This window comes from Lutra lutra, chromosome 2, assembly GCF_902655055.1.
Source record: "Lutra lutra chromosome 2, mLutLut1.2, whole genome shotgun sequence".
In the NCBI taxonomy this organism is placed as follows: Eukaryota; Metazoa; Chordata; class Mammalia; order Carnivora; family Mustelidae; genus Lutra; species Lutra lutra.
In genome coordinates, this window is record NC_062279.1 from 79,946,561 (window position 1) to 79,960,977 (window position 14,417).

The 14,417-nt window shown below is 35.4% G+C and overlaps 1 protein-coding gene across 13 annotated transcripts in view; it reads right to left on the reverse strand.

Moving 5' to 3' along the window:
• Positions 1-14,417, reverse strand: part of RAPGEF2 (Rap guanine nucleotide exchange factor 2) — a 241,963-nt gene that overhangs the window by 117,536 nt on the left and 110,010 nt on the right. For 11 of the 13 annotated variants that reach the window (XM_047717786.1, XM_047717781.1, XM_047717776.1 and 8 more), the window contains exon 5: positions 381-456. In XM_047717786.1, the coding sequence (XP_047573742.1) occupies positions 381-456 (76 nt within the window). Of the gene's footprint in view, positions 1-380; positions 457-7,690; positions 7,842-8,862; positions 9,013-14,417 lie in introns of those variants that run through there. The other 2 variants (XM_047717788.1, XM_047717787.1) reach the window with 2 other exon arrangements.

The window sequence follows — 14,417 nt, forward strand, 5'->3', positions numbered from 1 at the left end:
GGAGAGCTAAAGTCCTGCAATTCAAATATTCTCCCCAAATTTCAATTAAATGGCATTATCATAGATTGACTTGAGAAAGCTCAAGCATGAAACACTTAGGTATTTGCCCCTTTTGAGTCTTCTTTTTCATTTCATTGAATCTTATAAATAATTACAATAGTATGATTATGAACTCAGACCCATAATAAAAAAACTGTGAGATAAATATATCTATATATATTTATATATAGATATATATATATTATAAAGATATATATATTTATTTATATATATCTATATATAGAGTTACAAAATATGAAATGCACTATAAGTACTTTGTTAAAGGGCTTTTACTTCATAATTTATTTTAGGGAAAAAACTCTTCACAGAAGTATTCTTACCACAATCATTTCAGAAGGCTCTAAAACAATGCATTCACAGCCACGCCTAAAGCTTCCTGCAGAACGCTTGCCAAAACTAGGAAGAAAAAAAAAAAGATTTATGAAATATAAATTGTAAATTTAGGCCAATTCTCCAATTAAATGAAAGTGAAAAACAAAAACAACTAGTGGAGAAAGAGAAACTCTTTAATCATTATTTATACCAAATGACAAGGAACCACTCAATTTCTTAATTTTCAGACATGTATTTTTCTGGAAAATTCCAGTATCATATTTTCAAATTGATAATGTAAGTAACAGAAAATCAGTATGAATGTGTTTTATGTTAGGCTATTTAAATCATTCCCAGTTAGGAGAAGACTTCAAATATTCTAATGGATAAGAACTGAATCAAAGGCAAACTATATAAATATGCAAAGTATAAAATGTATATAAATTTTCTTTTGTAATTTAACTGCTTAGGTTAAGCATTTCTTTTGCCTAAAAAGTATATTTAATTTTTCTAAATTTTCTTTTAAAATTTTTATTTATTTGAGAGAGAGAGAGAGATCATGAGCGAGGAGGCGGGGCTGAGGGAGAGGGAGAAGCAAGGAGCCCAAAGTGGGGCTCCATCCCAGGACCCTGAGATCATGACCTGAGCCAAAGGCAGACACTTAACTGACTGAACCACCCACATGCCTCTTTCTAAATTTTGAAATCAAAATAAGTTTAAGGAAAAGGTATTCAAAAGACTTTTTTTCTTAATTCAGATGGTTGTGAATATTATAAGCCCATTTCTCCTGGAAATTTTTCATTAGTGAACTTGGATACAGCAACTTTGTCCTATCTGTGATAGCTCCCACCTTAACACTGAAGCAGATTTATTCTGACATAGCCACACACACACTAGAACCATGAAGAGAAAATCCTGGTGAAAACCTTTATAAAAATTAGCCATTGGCTCAAAAGATTTTTATGGTAGGAAGATATTATTTGCAAACATTATTATCTTAGAAATGAAAAGTTTGCATCCTCTAAAATGTGCTCTTAAAAAATACTTCCATGAGAGTCTTTTGGAAATGAAATATACTAGAATCTGAAGAAACTTTCTTTGCAGCCACAAAAGACTCAAGTTCTACTGAACAACACAAATATGTGAACTGTAGGAGAAATAATACTGTCCCTTGGGTAACTCCCTGAATACACAAAGCAGAAAAGAAAAGGCAAATGCACACAGAACACACTCTAGCAAAGGAGAATATATCATTTCATTTGTCAAAAAATCTATTATTTCAAACATAGCCAAGAACCCAGAAGTGAAGAATGGCCTTAAAAGAGACAAAGAGTAGGTCATGAATGCACATGTTAGGCCTAACTAATGACTAGGCCTCTTGTCTCTAATGCAAAGATGACTTTCTCTATGCTTACAACCCAGAAGCTAAGGTAGGAATGAATAGGGAGAATAATGAAAAATGTTAGCTAGAAATTCACTAAATCTGCGAAATACTTTCGCTTTTCCTCTGTGATTCTTTGAAACAATAAATATGTAAACAAAAGGAAGTAAATATCATTATTTATTAAGCTTTTTAAAATCTTGGACCAAGTTCTATTAACTGTTTTTTTTTTAACTTTTTTAAAGATTATTCATTTATTTAATTGACAGAGAAATCACAAGTAGGCAGAGAGACAGGCAGAGAGAGAGAGGAGGAAGCAGGCTCCCTGCGGAGCAGAGAGCCTGATGTGGAACTCGATCCCAGGATCCTGAGATCATGACCTGAGCTGAAAGCAGAGGCTTTAACTCACTGAGCCACCCAGGCGCCCCTCTATAAGCTGTTTTAAAACTCAGTTCTGGAAAATAAGTATAGAGATAAAAAAGGAAACCAGATAGCGACATATAAGAGATAAGATCTACCCTAGGTGATATTAAGATCAATTTTTAAAAATATTTTAGATGATCTAGCAGAAAGAAATGGAGAGAAATCTTCAGGTTTGCAAACAACATATAGATATTGAACACAGTAAAGCACAAAACAAAGCTAGTAAGAATTAGGTGTAAGACGTTTCATTAAGTTTTATGTGAGTGCAAGAAAGCAGTAATTGAGGATCCAATCTACACAATGAGATATCCAATGTGAAAAGTGATCAAATGCACACACCATTTAATATGACATTAAACAATAAGGGGTTCTCACATTTTAGTTAAAAGACATAAATGAAACTAGAAGTCTTTAAAGCATTAGCACAGTAGGCTCCTGACATACTAAAGAATAAGTAATACACAAAACACATCTCAAAATGATGAACACACGAGGAAGTAATAAAAAATGAAAATTACCATACCTATCCTTATAGAAAACCATGTAAAACCTAGAAGATAACACTGCCCTAGGAAAGTTTCTAAGGGGAAAAACACAGAACTAAAAAGTTTCCAACAAAAAAAATTAAGGAATTCCAAAGGGCTTTCTGTAAGATCACGGACAAAAATTAAAAAGAACACTTCAGTCTTACTAACAGGACCTGAAACTTAGTATCACTGAAGTTTCTAAAATCATGATTCAAGAAAACTTATAAATGAGGGGCGCCTGAGTGGCTCAGTTGGTTAAGCGGCTGCCTTCATCTCAGGTCATGATCCCAGGGTCCTGGGATCCAGCCCTACATCGGGCTCCCTGCTCGGTGGGGAGCCTGCTTCTCCCACTCCCTCTGCCTGCTGCTCTGCCTGCTTGTGGTCTCTCTCCATCTCTCTAATAAATAAATAAAATCTTTAAAAAAAAAAAAAAGAAAATTTATAAATTATACAAATTAAATAAGAGCATGGGCAACTTAAAAAAAAAAAAACCTACAATACTTAAGGGTTTTTAAAGAAAAGTCAGAGAAAGGAAGGGAGGGAGCAAGGAAGGAGGGAAGGAAAGGGAAGGATCATTTCCAAGCTATATGACATACTCTGCTCCAAATATTCTTTTGTGCCACTTCAGAAATGGAAAATTAATCCTATCAAATGCTTTTTTTTATTATTAAGTCTTATGAGGGACTACACTAAGTAATCTACAGATTTAATGCAGTCCCTATCAAAATCCCAACAACTTTTTAATGCAGAAATGGAAAAGCCAATCTTCAAATTCATATGAAATCCCAAGGGACCTAGTTAGCCAAAACAGTCTTGAAAAAGAACAAAGGCCAAGGACTCACACTTTTGATTTCAAAACTTACCTCAAAGCTATACTAATCAAAACAGTGTGGTACAGGCATAAGGACAGACATAGAAACCAATAAAATAAAATTGAGAGTCCAGAAATAAAGCCATGTTATCTATAGTCAACCAAATTCTGGCAAGGGTGCCAAGTTCAGTCAATGGGGAAAGAACAATGCGCTAGGACAACTGTACCGCTATATTGAAGAAAAAAAAAAAAAGTAAGTTCGACCCATACCTCTCACCACATACAAATATTAAGTGAAAATGATCACTGACCTAAACAAAAAGCCCAAACCACAAAACTCTTAGGAAAAAAACTGGGATAAACCTTCAAGGCATAGGATCTGGCAATGGATTCTTTTGGCTTTCTCTTCCAAGCTTCTATTTGAATTCCAGTTAGTTAACATACAGTGTCGGGTTAATTTCAGGTGTAGGATTTAGTGATTCATCACTTAGAAACAACATCCAGTGCTCCTCACAAGGTCCCTTCTAATACCCATGGATTAATATCCTGTTTAATCCATTCACCATCCCCCAACCTCCCCTCCAGCAACCCTCAGTTTGGTCTCTACAGTTCAGTCTATTTTATGGTTTGGCAATGAGATTCTTAGATAGGACACTAAAAGCACAAACAACAAAAGGAAAAATAGACAAATTGGACTTCCTCAAAATTAAAAACTTCTGTGATTCAAAGGACATTATCAAGAAGCTGAAAAGAAAATCTACAGAACAGGAGGAAATATTTGTAAATCATACATCTGAGAAATGTTTAATATTCAGAATACATAAAGAACTCCTACAATTCAACAACAAAAAGACAAACCACCTAATTAAAAAATGAGCCAAGTACTTGAATAGAACTTTCTCCAAAGGAATACAAAATAGCCAATAAATACATGAAAAACTGATCAACATCCTGTGTCATTAAAGAAAAGCAAACCAAAACCACAATGAGATACCATTTCATACCTGATATCAGATGTGAATGAGATACTAAGATGATTTTAATTTTTAAAAAATAGCAAGTGTTAAAGAGGATAGAGAACTTGGAACCCTTGTTATTTTGCTGGTGGGAGGGTAAAGTGGTGAAGTCACTATGGAAAACAGGTTGGTCTTCATTTCATCAAAAAGCTGAACAGAATATCCATATGACCCAGCTATCCAACTCCTAAGTAAATACTCAATAGTTTTGAAAACAAGGACTCAAACAGATATTTATACATCAAAGTTCACAACAGTATTATTCACAATAGCCAAAAGGTGGAAATAACACATGTGTTCATCAACATGATGAACATGATAAATACATACAACAGGAGCCAAAAAAAGAATAGTAAGTCCTGATACATGTTATAGCCTGGATCAGCCCTGAAAGAAAGCACTAGGCTATATGCAGTAAGCCAGTCACAAAATGACAAATATAATATTCTACTTGTAAGAAATACATAGAACAGGCAAATTTATAAGGACAGAAAGTTGACTACGGATTATTGGGGGCTATAGGAATGCTTAATGATTACAGAGTTTCTGTTTGGAGCCATGGAACATAAACTTTGGAAACAGGTAGTGGTCATGGCTGCACAAGTGTGATTGTAATTAATGCCACTGAATCATACACCTTAAACAGTTAAAATGGCAGGGGTGCCTGGCTAGTTCAGTCAGAAGAACATGGGACTCTTGATCTCAGAGTTGGGAGTTTGAGCCTCACATTGGGTGTAGAGATTATTTAAAAAATAAACTTTAAAAAATAGTTAAAATGACATATTTTATGTAAGGATAAAGATGTTGAGTTTCTTGGCAAAATTTCAGGGCTTGAATAACAAAAAGTGGGAACACTACCACTTTGACCAAATAACAGCAAATCTTAGGGACAAAGGAAGAGTTAACTCTGATGACCAAATTATACCACTGACAAAACTGGAACCAATCTCTTTTCCACGTTAATTAGCAATGAAAGAGAGAAGTTGTGGGTAAAAGTTGAACAGGTAAGAAACGGGGAAAAGGTAAACAAATATTACTGAAATATTTTTTGAAAAGTCAATTATACCTGCATTTTTCTTTCACCCAACATTAATTCCATTTTTATTTTATCCCTAGCCATACATTAGAGGGTACTGCCATGCTAACCCCATCTCCACAATTTTGCTTCCTATTCCTCTTCCAAGTACTCACTGGACACGTACTACAGAATCTATATACAAACTCCGTAATCAATACAGAGCTCACTAAACATAGTCCCCATTCTTACATAGGTTGTATGTAAGAATGTATACATCCTCTACATAAGATGAATACACACGAAGTTGTGAGTACAGACAGAATAGTTAAGTGCCATGAGTTTAACAAAAAGAATCTCATATTTGTTTCCTACAGTTGCACCTCAAAACCAAAACAGATTTGTAGAACTTCAGAGTTGAGAAAAAAACTTAGAAAATCATATCGTATAGGGCCTCTTGGCATTTTTTTCTTCAGCTTCAAAGCTCAAGGTATGCCATAATCCAAGCTACTACATTCAAAGGTCCTCAAACATCTGTATTTAGAAAAAGGCCCCCAAGTGATTATATTATGTATGGCCAGTGCATTCCTACTTTCCCCATAAGAACTCTCTAGTTCAACTGTCCTTTCACAATGGAAGAAACTAAGACAGTGTGTCTGGGGGAAGGTTAAATGAGATGCCTGAAAGGACAACCAGATTCCATGATACAGGATTCTGTCCTACTACACCGACCTTACACTCTCTCTTGCTTTCTGCTATAGCCTCCTTCCACATTCTATAACATGAACTCTAGTCTTTGGTGATCTTGACGTTTATGAGGAATAATTACCGGGCCTCCTCAAAAATAATGCTACAGTGTATCACACGTACCCATAAAGCACAAAGCCGATGACAAGTGGAGAGCTGAAAGGTAAGTTCTCAGAGGTTGGCTAGGCTCACTCTGCCTAGTTAAGCGAGAAAAAGACAAATTAGCTTTTGTAATTCAGAAGGCAATTCAAATTCAGCAAAATTACAAATGACCATCAAGAGCTGGAGGGTTACCCTGGAATAGTCAAAGATTTGAACGTCAAGTCTATAAAAACCAAGCTTTTTCAGGCAGCTGCTGCCAGAACTTCAACTAGTAGAACATCTGCTTCTTTGAAATGGCACTCATAATACCACACACCATGATAAACAATGATATTTTTAAAGTTTAAACTTAATTTTTAGTCACAAGTCACAAAGTTACAAAGCTTATTTTTAAACTTTGAATTAAATTAGTTTTAAAAATTCCTATCTTCTGATCATTTCAGTCTTTCTGTGTATACAGATAAATACAAATACAAAATGCATGATAACGTTCAAAATCAAGAAAAGTGTGGGTAACAGTGATCAATGAGACTTGATCTGAATATTTAAAAACTTGTTAGCGCTTTCTATACTAGATAGCAGCCTTTCACAAGAGTCCATGAAGTCAAAAAGAAAGAGATAGGGAGATAGGAAGAAGTATGCTACGTGTGTTTTAAGAATGCTGCTAGTCTTCTGGTTCTATGCAATATGAAAATTTAATTACTCCAGGCTATTTTAAATTCTTCTAAAACTATTCTGTATGAATATGCTGTACAGTTTGGCTTTCAAATATTAACCTCAATGTAACTTCAGAATGCCCTAATCATCTTTTATTAAACAATCAAAGATGACAACTAAAAGTGATGCAGGTTCACTTTTGGTCAATCTGCTGGTTCTCTGAGCTATTACAAAGAAAAAAAGTTATGCTCACACAGATAATTATGGAAAAGACCACTTGGGGCATAACAAGCAGATTATTCCTAAACGCTCATATTCCCTAAGTACAACCAATTTAGGAATGGTTGCTCCAAAAACAGTTTAACAATCCTGATTTTCATTCCCATTAAGTTTTTGTACAGAACAAATTTAAAATTAAGAATCACAAATTGTTGTAAAATTGAAATAAGCTAACTTTAATACTTTTACAGGTGCAAAATGCAATGACTTTATAGTACTAAAAATACACAGACAAAAAAATTACTAAAAGCAATTCATCTTCTACATAATGTAAAATAGAGAAAATTTTAAGAGCTTGATAAGCTTTCTTTCAAGACTCATAACCAGAAAGCACAAATGTTTGAAAATATAAAGGCTTACCTAGTTTTCATAAATACCTTTGGTTATAATATACCAGACAGGGTATTGAGGGATCTTACTCTGGTAAGGCCGTCCTGTTTTAACTTTCGGTGACCACATTTTCCCCACCCAAGTTGAGTCAAGAGCACTTTCCACCAGTGTAAGTTTCCACGAAAGGCAGTTGCTGAATACAGAAGCTGCTTCTATCACTGTCCTTAAACTTGCCCTTTGTGTGGGCCTCCACATTCTTGTTGTACGTCAGAACTACTCAGTGGAATGCAATTCCTCAGTATTGGAATGTAAACTTATTCATGTCAGGCTACACCCAGTGAGGGAATACACAGCAGTCAAACTGAGATTATACTGGTGGGCAATCCCAATTTACAAAATGATTTATATTCCAAGATACCAATTTTTCATACATATTTCTAAGTAGTTTTTAAACTTCACTTCCCTCCAAAGAATCTAAATAAATGATTGAACATGATGCTCCTAAAACAAAATCAACCTATTACTTAGGGCTCACAAAAAAATATTCACATGACCCTGTCTTGAAATAGAAGAATAGCAATTAACTTTAAGGGGAAAAATCTAACAAGTAACTGCTGATGCCATCAGTCCCACTCTCAATCAGTAGAACATTAAGGAGTAAGTTTTAATCTAAGTATAAAAGGAATATGGCCTGAAAAACTTACCATAAAAATGCATTTAATCTTTTAAAATATTTTGTCCTCACTCATTAGTTTAACCAAAAGGAAAAAAAAAAAGGTAACAGCTATTTAAAACAAAAACACACACACATGAAGTACACATATAAGTTATGTGTATGTAAACTACTAATTGTTTCTAAAGCATGGCCTTTAACAAGCTCGTATTTCAAAAGTAACTATTTGGGAAAACTAAATATACACTTGAGTCTCTCCATTTCTTTCAAGACTCATTTAGAGATGTTCTACCAACCATCACCCTGCACAAATTAACAGAGGTGGACCGCCCCACAGCAAATCTCAACATTTAACCTTTGCTTAAAATAGAGCAACAAGAAAACAATCTCAAGCGAAGGCCTCATAAGCTGTGTCTTCTCTCTGTGCATTCCTCCGCAGCCTGTTGTCTATTGAGCTATGGGAGAAGTACTGAACATTTGCTCTTGGTACCATTAACATTTTAATTCATTTAAAAATAAACGATCTAACCTTCACTGTCTTCATTATCTTTGAAGCGCCAGCAGCAGCAACGGCGCTGCCCCCTTCTACAGGAGCTCTTTTCTCTGCAGCAGTGAGCGCTCCCCATTTCCCTGTGTGTTTTCTCTCAGTGAGTCCATGCGGCTGTAGCTTGTGCAGAAAGCCAACATGCCTTCTGAAGGCTAATTTCCTGCTTCGATGACCCACCCACCCCTCCTGGCTGCAGTCCTGTGTTACGCATGTTGTATGGGCACTGCTTCCGCATACCAGCCTCATGACCTCAGCGTCTGCCTGACAGACGCTGTTTATCAATTTCTATTAACTCACTATCTACTACTCTCTTGTAAGTCAAGGGCAGGTAGGCAAATCTGCAATGTCTGCTTTCCTGTGAGTCTTCAAGGTCAAATGCTTAGATGGGCTCAGCAATGCAATTTTGTGAGTAGAATTTATCTCAGCTGTACTCCACACATTGCTCTCCACCAAAGGGATGCTGAATTGTATACCTGGCTTGAGGAATTATCATGGAAAAAAATAGCATAAATTTAAATCAAAACAATGTGGGAAAAGTTTAAAGAGGCTGCTGTTGGTCTTGCTTATCCCTTCAAGAGAAAAAAGGTGGATCTTACCTCAGCTGTACTGGGGTGAAGAGCAAGCAGTTTTTCTCTCTTGCCACCATCTAAATCAGCAAAGGACAGTGGTGTGATGATGACTACACTTTGGTAGTGTCTATGTCCTCGTGACCGAACTGCTACAGAACAGCTCAGCTAAATTGATCTGCTGCTATCTGTCTACACAGTGGCACAAACAGGTCTCTGCTGATCACAGTGCTTTGTACACAGATGTCAGCTGATCAGTTTGTATAAAAGTTATGGTCCATAACAGCTTTCCCCCTCAGCATATAGACACAAGCCTTATCCAAAATGCCTTTGTTAAATGTTCACCATTTCACTGTGCAAAGCTCATCATGTAGGAGTTGAAGAGACCAAGAAGCTTAGCTCTACCATCTCATCTAAAAATGATATAATTTTCATAAAATTCATTAAACAGGTAAAATAAACAATTTACACTAAGAAGTAACCAAACAGATCTACGTAATTTGTTAATGTATCTAATGTAACTTGTTAATGAGAAAAATGGTAGATGAATTCATATAAATGATTCAGATTTGCACTTCACTAGGAAGAAACGGAACTGTTCTCAAAAATCAAACAAGGGGCACCTGGGTGGCTCTGTGGGTTAAAGCCTCTGCCTTCAGCTTGGGTCATGATCCCAGAGTCCTGGGATCGAGCCCCACATCGGGCTGTCTGCTCAGCAGGGAGCCTGCTTCCCTTCCTCTTTCTCTGCCTGCCTTTCTGCCTACTTGTGATCTCTCTCTCTCTCTGTCAAATAAAAAAAAAAAAAAAAAATCAAACAAGGTCTCAACCAGGCATCTGGTATTTTTTAAAGGCTTACATGAATGGCACCAAAACCAAGCCACTAAGTTCCCCCAAATCTGGAACATACCAGATTGAAATAGTAGGTATGTCCTTGTAAGGCAGGACCCAAAAACACAGGTCATTTGAGTAATATCACATTCATAAAATTCCTAGAAGTTAAAAAAACACATTTATAAGAAAAGCATAAACTCAACACTTAGATGTAATTTCTTACAAAGATATCAAGTAATAAAATGCCAACCAATTTAATTCATTTGAATAAAATGTGGATATCTCTCATAAGCCGTATTTATTTTGTTTTACCTCGTTTTATTAAGTACTTGTTCTAATTCTACCACTAAGTAGAAGATATTGATTAATCTGTTTCAGATCTTCCCTTATAGTATAGAACGAAATAGTAAAAACCTACTACTTATCATCAAAAATGAAATACTTAGGAATAAATTTAATGAAGGATGCACATGTCCTATACACTTAAAATTACAAAAGGATACTTAACCATGTGAAGGGAAACAATATAAGATGTAAATAAATTATGAAATATACCATGGTCATGGTGTGAATGGCTCACTATTGTTGAGAATAAACCTTCCCAAATCGATCTATAGATCCTAACAAACATTTGACACTGATATGCCCATTTCAAAATTTATATGAAATAGTGAAGACATAAAAGAGCTAAAACAATTTTGATAAAGAACAAAGCTGGGGATTTATACTATATGATTTCAAAAGCTAACATAAAGCTACACAATTGAAGACAATGTGGTATTGATATAAGAAATGACATGTAGATCAGGGCTCCTGGGTGCCTCAGTTGGTTAAGCGTCGGACTCTTGCTTTAGGCTCAAGTAATGATTTCAGGGTTAGGAGATAGAGCCCTGGCTCAGGATCCACCCTCAGCAAGGAGTCTGCTTGAGTTTCTCTTCCCCCCCTCCCCATCTTCGACCCTCCCCACCATGCTCACTCTCTCTTTCTCTCTCTTTAAAAAATAAAAAAACTTTTAATTTTTTTTTTTTTAAGAACTGACTGTAGATCAATAGAACAGAAGAAAGATTCCAGTAAGACTTTTTAGTGGGCAAAATCCTATCTTTTAAAAATTTGCTTAAATGGGTGAACTAATATTTCACCAGAAAAAGTATCTGAATAGCCAATAAGCATATGAAAGTATTCTCAACAACATTTCAGAGAAATGCATAATAAAGCCACAGTGAGATTATCACCACATATCCACTAGAGTGGCTAAAATTAAAAACACTGACAATACCGAGGGTTGTGGAAGATGTAGAACACCCAGAATTCTCATTACATGTTGAGAATGCAAATGTTACAGCCATTGTGGACAACGGTATGGCAGTTCTTTATACAGCTAAACACACATTTACCATATAATCCAGCAATTCTACTCCTAGGTTTTCAAAAAGTAATAAAAACATATGTCCACATAAGCAGATGTTCATGAATGTTGAAAGAAGCAAAAAATTGGAAGGAACCCAAACCAACATTTTCAAATTATGTTTTGCAAAAGATTAATACTACCTTGCTTACAAAATTCAATATAATGCAGGTGCCTGAGTGATTCAGTTGGTTTAGCATCCAACTCTTGATCTCAGCTCAGGTCATGATCTCACGGTCATGAATCAAGCCCCAGGTCAACCTCCGTGCTGGATGTGGAGCCTGCTTAAGATTCTGTTTCTCCCTCTACCCCTACCCTCCTCCCTGTACACTCTCACTCTCAAAAAAAAAAAATAGAATTTATGAAATCTGGCATCCACTTTATATGAGAATTGGCAACATATTGCATGGTTTGCTTAAAACCAGCCATGAGATAATTTTGCACTGAAATGAGCAGCAAAATTTTACTTGTCAAAAGTCTGTCCCTCTAGACTTCTGACCTTATAAGCACCTAATTTTGCTTCTGTTTTCTTCCTATTTACCTACCCTTCCACCCTACACTATCCTATCTCCAAAATGTTTCAAGTGACTCAATGCCCAGCTTCTCTGCATACCTCCTATAGCTCTCCCTGTCAAAGCATGTACTACAACATGCCTAATATCAAATATATTCATTTCAACTCTGATATCCACCCATTTCATTCCTTCCAGATTTGGTTATAGCTGGCAAAGGCATCACACTACCAGACATGCAAGTTCAAGCACTGGAACCTTTTTCACTCCAACTTTTCCCTCATCTGTAAATTTTTTATATTCCCTCATCTTTAAATTCTCTCAGTCTTTAAATTCTGTCAATTAGTCCTTCTAAATTATAGTGACATGTGACCCATAGACTTCTATTTTCCTGAAAGTAATAATCAGGCCCTTTACTTTGGCATACCAAGGCCACTGAGATAGGGTTCCTATCTTGGTCCCAACTCTGTCAGATCTTCCATGATCTTCTCATTCTATCGATCTGTAAACTTCAGTGGTTACACATCAGTGTCATAGCCATTAGCCCAGCCTTTCAGTTCAAATCTGACTGACCACCCGCTTATAAACTTTGAAAATGAGAGTGTAAGGACCAATCTAGATGCAGTGAATGAAAATCTCTAGGGCCTGGGATTCAGGATTTTACCCATCCTAAGCCAGGTGAATCTACTAACTAGCCCAGTTTAGAAACCTCTGCCTTGGTCAATTACTTTTCATAATCCTGCCCCATGTTATCGCTAACCATCCTTTATTGCCAAACACAAGGACTCTAATCCAATGTCTTTTCTACTTTCATCCCACAAGCACATTCTTCGGAAAAATCAAACTCATACTTCTCGGGTCAGAGTAGTTAGCAGCCAGTTCTTCTCTACTATATTGAAAAACTAGAATTACTTTATACTCTGACATAGATAATCAAGGGGAAAAAATCCCCACTTTAGCCACAGTGATGTTTCCACACACAAAATTAACTATACAGAAAGGTTTTTAAAAGTTCACTTAACAGGAGCACCTGTGTGGCTCAGTCAGTTCATCGTCCAACTCAGGTCATGATCTCAGGGTTGTGGGATCAAGACCTACATAGGGTTCTATGTCCAGCAGGGAGTCTGTCTGAGATTCTTTCTCCCTGTCCCCCTGCCCTCACCCTCCAACTCTCAGCCCCCCCCAAATAAATACATAAATCTTTTTTAAAAAGTTCACTTAATATATGTCAATCATACTTCAATTTTTAAAAGTTCACTTAAATGGGATAATGATTATAAAACCTAGAAGACCCTATTCACAGATAACTCTTCATTCTGTGCTTCCAAAATTATATAAGTTAAAAATCATATCAGGTGACAAAGTGGTAAACTGAAATGGTCTAAAGATTCTGAATAACAATTAAGTAATCATTACTTCAGACTATATAAACCATCTTGGCAGCAGGAGACCTCTGTGACTAGATAAATACAAGTATAGACATAGATACACTGTGTCTTCTATAGGATTTAGAATGAAGTTTCCCACTTGTAAAACTAAAGTATACTCAATGATGGTTTTCTAAATTCATCTTAATAAAGCAAATAATAATAATAATAAAACATAGGAAAGTGACAGATTTTGACCACTGCCTCAATATTTTAAATTACCTAAAAATGTTTAAATTAAGAAATAAACATTATCTTAATAAAGCTGACAAACTAAGCAGTTTATAGCTATAGAACACAGAATAGGTTATCAATAAAAGAAAAAGTAAAAATAATCTTGAAGTATGGGACTAAAAATATTTAGATAAATGTTTAACTAGAAAAATATGGTTTATTTAATGTTTATATAGATCTATAACACATGACATGAAATACAGAAATATTTTGTATTTCACTGCAAAAAACACATAACCTCTATAAAGCCATAGATAAGAGGCAAACAAAGAAACATCTAAGGAAATAAAAAAACTTCTAATATTTTCAACTTACAGTTCAATAGTCTCATCAGTAATAAATATAGAGGGTAATTTTTAAGCATACATTACATTTATTTAAATTCTAATATAAAGATGGTAATACACATCTAAGCTACTACTTTACTTTATTTCAATTATCTTAATTCTTGAGGTTCTTTTAAACAATTTCCAGTACAGTGAAAAAATCAAGTGCAGTACATAATATAAAGTCATTTTCGTTAACATTCAAATATATGATTGTTGCCTTTTATACATATATG